This window comes from Macrobrachium nipponense, chromosome 28 (assembly GCF_015104395.2).
Source record: "Macrobrachium nipponense isolate FS-2020 chromosome 28, ASM1510439v2, whole genome shotgun sequence".
Classification (NCBI taxonomy): Eukaryota; Metazoa; Arthropoda; class Malacostraca; order Decapoda; family Palaemonidae; genus Macrobrachium; species Macrobrachium nipponense.
Genome location: NC_087217.1, coordinates 56,581,807 through 56,589,796, shown reverse-complemented (window position 1 = coordinate 56,589,796; position 7,990 = coordinate 56,581,807). Strand labels below are relative to the sequence as shown.

Here is a 7,990-nt window from a genome sequence, read left to right as displayed (position 1 = left end):
ACATGAAATACAGTTATGAAATTCTTTCATATTTTACCATTTGCACTGAGAAATTCTTTAATATTTTATCATTTGTTTTGTCGTCCAAATAGCTGAAAATCGCACTTAGTGCAACAAACGAAAACTGACGAGAATTTCCATTCGACACAACACCAATGGTTTCTGGCGTAACAGACTAAAAGAACAAGTGCAAATCTGTTCCACAAATCTCTGAGGGACTTACAATCTTCCCTTGTCGTGACAGTGGCTGGAGGGCTCAGCGGCCCCGCCCCCTCGGCGTTGAAGGCCTGGACCACCAGCTGATAATCGGTGTAAGGTCGGAGGTCTTTCACAGTGACGACCCAGGAACCCTCTCCCTCCAAACCAGTCTGAATGCCTTCCGAGTTCTCGATCGTCGTAAAATTGTACTGAGTACCGGCAGGAGACGTCCTACTAAGAAAATACGTGAGATATTGACCAGGATATTACATATGGTAAAAAAGTAGAAATCACATCTGCTATCATTAACTGTGAATGCTGAGTGAGTTAAAATCGTTATAAAATAAATGCAGCAGCCTGCAAAAATAAATTCCTTGTTGTAAGGTCGGGTAAATGTCTGATTAGCAAGGCCGAGACATCTTAAACACGAAGTCCTGCCAAGTAATATATATATATATATATATATATATATATATATATATATATATATATATATATATATAAAAACACAAACGAGCTTCATTGCTTACCCTCCTTGCCTGCTCACAGGGGCATAACCCAGGTAATATCCAATGATGATGCCATGGGCACTCTCCCTCGGAGGAGGTCTCCAAGACACCCTGACTTGCCGAGCACCCGTCGCTTCGACTCGCAGGTCTCTGGGAGGTGCCCCGGGCTTTTCGGCTGACGTCATCAACCTGAGGTCTTCCGAAGGGGGTGACCTTCCGAGATGGTTGACGGCGACCACTCTGACCACATACTCCGTTGCTGGCATCAAGGGCGACACCTCTACCCCTGAAGTGACACTCGAAGCTTGCACAGTGATCTCTCTCGCTTCGCCCCAACCCTCCAGGGTACGTCGGAACTGGAGGACGTACGAAGATGGGGCCGGTTCTGGGGCAGACCACGACACTCTCACAGCCCTCGAGCCCTCGGTTACGACGCGCAGGCCTCGGGGTGCTGAAGGAGGCTCTGTGGAAGTATGAACGAAAGTCAGCCAGTTTTTTGTTTTGCATATAGACATTACTCAAAAATATATTTAATATATATACATATATATGCATATACTATACACACAGAGACACACACAGACACACACATATGTATATATATATAATATATATATATAAATATATATAAAGCTTATTCACTGAATTTACTGGGGCCTGATATTTATATATATAATATATATTATATGATATATTAATATATATATATATATCTATAAACATGATAATGTATATAACATAGAAATCAATATTGTTTACTGGCTGATGCATATTCCATCACCAAAATTGAAACCTTTAAAGAACAACAACGACCATCCTACCGTGAACATTGACGGTGATAGTGTTGGAGTTGCGACCATAAGTGTTGTGAGCCGTGCAGGTGTAGATTCCAGCATCGGACTGGATGACAGATGAGATCTCCAGCTTCGCCATCGTGTCCCCGTTCGGTTCGTTAAACACTGTTTCTTTGTACCTGGATATAAAAAAAAAAAAAAAAAAAAAATTGGTAGGTTTGGAATCTATGCTTTTACTCAATGACGTCTAATTTTAAATTATGCATTCAAATGTCTCAATGATATAGCCACACACACACCTATATATATAGTATATATATATATATATATATATATATATATATATATATATATATATATATATATATATATATATATAATGTATAACAAGTATATATATATGTGTGTGTGTATATATATATATATATATATATATATATATATATATATATATTCAGCCAAGGCCACAGGAAAAATAAAAAGAAGGAGTACCGAGCGCTTTCGTGTTATTTCAACACATTTTCGAGGTACAATGTACCTCGAAAATGTGCTGAAATAACACGAAAGCGCTCGGTACTCCTTCTTTTATTTTTCCTGTGGCCTTGGCTGAATATATTGTCACACGCTATTTAGTGACATATAAGCATATATATATATATATATATATATATATATATATATATATCATCATTATATATATATACATTATATAATGTATACAAGTTATGTAACCATCCATTAATTCGATAACCTTATTTAAAAAGGTACACGAATTAAATCTCTCGCACTCTTACAATGACATGCCCCCCAAAAAATGAAAATGCACGTAATCGATCACACTGTAATTGTACCGAACAAAAAGGACGTAAAATGCTAATAGGTGCGAGTACGTACCTCCCAGAATGGCGGAGCGAAGCGCCCCTGAGGGACCAGGTGACCGTCAGGGGAGGGTCTCCCCTAACTCGGCAATCCAAGATGGCCATTTCCCCAGCCCGCACGTCTATGGAAGTTCGTCCTCCGGTGAAATACGGCGCAGCTGTAACAGATAAAGCAACCGATAAATAGACAAGAGGGCAATAACGCCTGCAATCATAAAATACTTCGAGTAAATAATAGCACAGACTCAGTTTCAATTTGAAGCAAAGGGACGCACATTTTTTTTCATCATTATCTTTGTCTCTAATGAGTAAATAATATGATAAAAGAGACCCAGTTTCAATATCAAGCGCAGTTAATGAAAATATCCTCTCTCTCTCTCTCTCTCTCTCTCTCTCTCTCTCTCTCTCTCTCTCTCTCTCTCTCTCTCTCTCTCTCTCTCTCTCTCTCTCTCTCTCTCTGGCAATCTACCAGATTAAAAAAACTGCAGTTGTAATGGTAATGCTCCCAGCAAATAAATATGGAAAGGATTCCATCTGGACGAGAAGCACTACATTCACTGTTGCCCTTTTGAACAACATAATAAATTTGATGGAATGACATCCGAGTTCGATCTGCAATATTCGTCTGAAATCTCCCCCGCCATCCAATTTCAGTTCTAGGCAATGAAATGATAAAAGGGAAGTATTATAAAAGGGGGAAGCTATACAGCTATGCTATCGAGAGACGACTTCTCATTGCGACCCGTAATTTTATTATTGGACTGACGATATCCCTGCAAATCATAACAGCGAAGTTAGATCAACAGTTATTCTCATTACTCTCAAATGATTATATGAAGTGTAGCTAGTCTATCCCTTTCACATTAAATGTTGTCGTCATGAGGGAAAGATTGATTGACTTAGGAACACTAAAGCTGGCGTCACAACACCTAGGTTTTGACGCCGACCAGTGAGGGAAAAGAAAGAACAAAAATTGGAAAAAAAATCGCCGATGACAGTTTCGACTTCTAATTACTTATACCAAAAAGTAACTTTTCGATTCTAATTATTTATACACAAAAAGTAGCTCTTCGACCTCTAATTACTTATACACAAAAAAGTAACTTTTCGTCTTATAATTCCTCGCTGAACGAGTGGTTTTCGCGCTCGGCTGCCAATCCGGTGGTCCGAAGTTCTGCCAACGCGTAATCAGAGGAAGTTATTTCTGGTGATAGAAATTAATTTCTCGATATAATGTGGTTCGGATCCCACAATAAACTGTAGGTCCCGTTGCTAGGTGACCAATTGGTTCCTAGCCACGTAAAAATAACTAATCATTCGGGCCAGCTCTAGGAGAGTTGTTAATCAGCTCAGTGGTCTGGTAAAACTAAGATATACTTAACTTCTACTTATGATCAAACATTAACACCAAATGTGACCAATGAAAGCTGGCCATTTCACAAAACGCAGGAGAAACTTGCAAAATATGATAGACTTCCTCATGAAAAATGAATCCAATGACGAGGTATTACACTACACCATTTAACGGCATGGAAAGCAACAGCGAGAATATTGTGTACACTGAAAACCAGCAAAGACTATACCGTTGATTACTTCATAAAACGTAAATGAAATGGCAAATTCAGGAATCTGCGGCATTCCCTCTGAATACGGAAAATGCCTTTGCTAACTGCTGCTGACAATGAACTTCGAATGAAATCTACCAAGGAAGAAGAAGAGGAAGAAGAAGAAGAGGAAGAATGCTGTTCATCATTTCAGAAAACTAACCTAAAGTGAATGTTAGAAGAGCAACGAGTATGCAATAATAAATAAATGATAAAAAAAAATTAAGATAGAATGCTATTCCACAGTGACAAACTGTAAAGAGTTACCCCTTAATATTGTCGAGATGCAATAATATAGGTATGAATGAAAAGTAATGATTTCATGAACATTATCATATATATATCGTGATATAACAAACTGCGTTATCATAGAGCAAATGTTTAGTTGAAAAGAACACGAACAACGAAGTGCCATTTGTGCCGTATATGAAAAAAATGAAACATGGGAAAACCTACAAGTAACTAAAACCATGATGTGCAATCATGACATATTACACGAAAATCACTTGGAAATGTCGAGAAGCCATAATAAAATAATAAGCTAAACTGAATGAGAGGGAAAACCGCCATTTCAAGACTAAATGGAATCGACATATTTAGCAAATAAGCAAGTTATCATCACAAGGAAAATTATCCAAAAAGATAACAAACATCAAGGTGGAATATGGGAAAGTAACTGATATTTGGTAACAGAACACGAACAAACAGAGATACTAAATGAATCAAATAAAACTAAATTGGCCATACTTTTCCTTACGTCCACATTCAACCATAATATCTGATAAATTTTATCATTTAGAAAACACACACACACACACGCATATATATATATATATATATTATATATATAATATGTGTATGTATATATTTATCTGTTATGTCCTTACTATATACAATACGCTACACAACAAACAATATAACAATGCAATTTGCTTTGGACATGCCTTTGTTTCAATCGAGTAATTATACCGCCCTCGTTGCTTGCCTGCGCTCCTTAAATTTGAAGAGAAAATTGGAGAGAATCGTGATGCCTTTAGGTTACTTGGTAACAAAGGTCAAAGCTGTTATTCTAACGCCATATGAATAATGCATCGTCTAAATTTAATGTGGTCTGCTGTGACGTAAAACAAATCACATGTTTTCCGAACTGCAAAATACATTTTTAAATCATTAGTGGTTATGAAATATCAAATTTTTATAGATAATCAAAGTTCCTCGTTGGACGAGTGGTTTTCGCGCTCTGCTACCACCGCTCGGCTCGGCCAATGCGGAATCGGAGGAATTTATTTCTGGTGATAGAAATTAATTTCTCGATATTATGTGGTTCGGATCCCACAATACGCTGTAGGTCCCGTTCTTAGGTGACCAATTCATTCCTAGCCCCGTATATATATCTAATCCTCCGGGCCAGCCCTAGGAGAGCTGTTTATCAGCTCAGTGGTCTCATAAAACTAAGATACACTTAACTTAACTTATAGCTAATCAAAACGATTTATTTATTCAAATTAATCGTGATAAAACCTATATAAAATATTAAAACAACAGTCAGGACAACAAATGAATAACATATCTAATATAAATGTCACGAACCATTGTCTTAATACAATATTCACGATAGCTAATCAAATATTCCCAATAGTAAGCTTCGTATAAAAGATTAATGAACTGTATGAAGCAAATTTCGAGAAGAAAGACGTCACTAAAAGAATAAAGTGGGATGCCAGAGGCTCTTCTGAAATTCCTCCCAATCTGGTCGACCGTAACATCATCTAACCTCACCGGCTATTAGCAGGGACTGACGGGAATTGACAGGTGAGCGACAGGCACACTGCTATGATTGCAAGGGACAATTGCAGGTTGTGGTATGCAATATCGGAAATCCAATACCTTATGCAGCGAAGTGTTTAAGGCCGAACGCGGAAGCCGAGGAAACGACGAATCAAGATTATTTTCAAATGGATGTAACTTGTCATATGAATGGATTATTAGCTAAAATTATACCATCAAGATATGAGGCAAACTAAGAAAAAAACTAGATGATATACAAATCCCAAACGCCCGCACGCACACACACATATATGGGTATATGTGATACACACACATTTACATACGTACACACACACACCACACACACATATATATATATATATATCTATATATATGATTAAATATTCGATAATCAATATATATATATATATAATTATATATATAAGATATCTATAATATGAATATATAAATATGAGTATATAAATATGGCATTCAGACCGGGAAATTCACAAATGATGGTACAATTTCTAAAGGCAAAAGGAATATGATTTGATTTACCGAGTTATCATTTTTCTGAGAAACGTTAATTGTATTGCTAGTCTCTAGCTGGATGAATTTAAGCAGCGGAAAATATGATCAGTAATTAGACAGAAAGCCACCCATTCAAAAGACAGACGTCACTGGCACATAATTTATATCTCTCGCGACAATCTGTAGAGGTACGAGTATAAGGCTAGCATCCACACCCCATAAATCAACAGAATGTGAAAAGCAATGGGTCACGATGAAACACAAACAGAAAATTGTGAATGTTAAAATAACTGAAAAAAAATTTTTGCTTTTAAAATAAGCCAAAATCTGACTAATTTCCATGACTTGATTTTACGATTAAAACCATAAGCGGGATGATGAATTTATATTCAAAACCCTACATTACCGTACAAACAAAGACTGAAATTTTTTATAACTTACCTGTAGAAACCGCCCCTCCCCCCAAAAAAAAAATTATTACAAGCTAGGACTGAAACACACCAAACACAAACAAGTTATCGGAGCGGAAGTTGTTTTCCTCAAGTACTTACAATTCACAGCCACCGTGATGGTCTTGGAGAGATTGGTCACCGAGTTGGCAGCGTGACAGAGATAGGTGCCAGCGTGATCTGGCTCGGCTCGCGCAATGTACAGAGACCCGTTGGACTGCTGCACTACTCTTGGGCTCACCATCTCCACGCTTCGAAAGGCATCGGCACCCGAACCTGAGAAACGAAATACTGGACATGAGACCAGAGAAATTGTAATTTCTCTGAATATATAGACTTTGTACCACATCTTTATTTTTTCAAAGTTAAGGAGAAACCATTCCTACAGGACTCTACCAATATTCTATTATTTTAACGTATAACTCCGCATCTTTTTTCTGGGCTTCTTGGTGGATGCGTTAAGAGAGAAACAAACACACACACACACACACACACACACACATATATATATACACACACATATATATATATCAAATATTCATGTGTAAATACTTTGTGATATTACCTAATATAATAAAACCACAGGTAAACTTCTCTCTCTCTCTCTCTCTCTCTCTCTCTCTCTCTCTCTCTCTCTCAAGCCCTGACTAACGAGTAATTAAATCTGCATTTGTGTCGCACTCATTAGATCAATGCCTTCATTAAGCAACCAAAGAATTGATTAAAAAGGAAACGAGATCTTGCTGAGCCATCGGCCAATAATTAGTAGAATGCTCCTCATCCAACCCCCCTCCTTTTTTTTTCATTATCATTATCATTTTTTGGGGGGTGGGGGTTTCCGTCAATAATGATTAGAGCGCCACCCATTCATGCGTTCTTTTTACTTTCTTCCTTTTTTTTTTTTTCAACGACAGGGACTGGAGAGATAAAAGAGGAAAATGGGGGGAGGATGAGAAAAAAGACAGACGACGCTAAGCCAATCAGTTGAATCTTTTGTTGCGGAGTAAAAAGGTGAGATGCAAAAAAAAAGAGGGGGGGGGGGATTTTTTTCGTAATTTTAAACCTGATCATGTTAATCTTCAGTGTACAATTGTATCAACGTGAACGACTTTATACTATAACTAATGGTCACCTGATTTGGATACAAGGTGTGAGAAGAATAGGTTACAACTAAAGGTTTTCTAATACTGATGATTAAGACTTGTAAGGATGGTGAACTTCTTAATCATAGTCAAACCCATTAAATGTAATTTTTTTCAG

At 37.3% G+C, this 7,990-nt stretch overlaps 1 protein-coding gene across 2 annotated transcripts in view; it reads right to left on the bottom strand.

Annotated features, from left to right (window-relative positions):
* Nucleotides 1-7,990, bottom strand: part of LOC135201756 (cell adhesion molecule Dscam2-like) — a 180,581-nt gene that overhangs the window by 84,495 nt on the left and 88,096 nt on the right. For both annotated transcript variants that reach the window (XM_064230993.1, XM_064230994.1), the window contains exons 13-17: nucleotides 6,833-7,006; nucleotides 2,396-2,537; nucleotides 1,529-1,680; nucleotides 729-1,170; nucleotides 224-429 (exon numbers count right to left, since the gene is read on the bottom strand). In XM_064230993.1, the coding sequence (XP_064087063.1) occupies nucleotides 224-429; nucleotides 729-1,170; nucleotides 1,529-1,680; nucleotides 2,396-2,537; nucleotides 6,833-7,006 (1,116 nt within the window). The remainder of the gene's footprint in view (nucleotides 1-223; nucleotides 430-728; nucleotides 1,171-1,528; nucleotides 1,681-2,395; nucleotides 2,538-6,832; nucleotides 7,007-7,990) is intronic.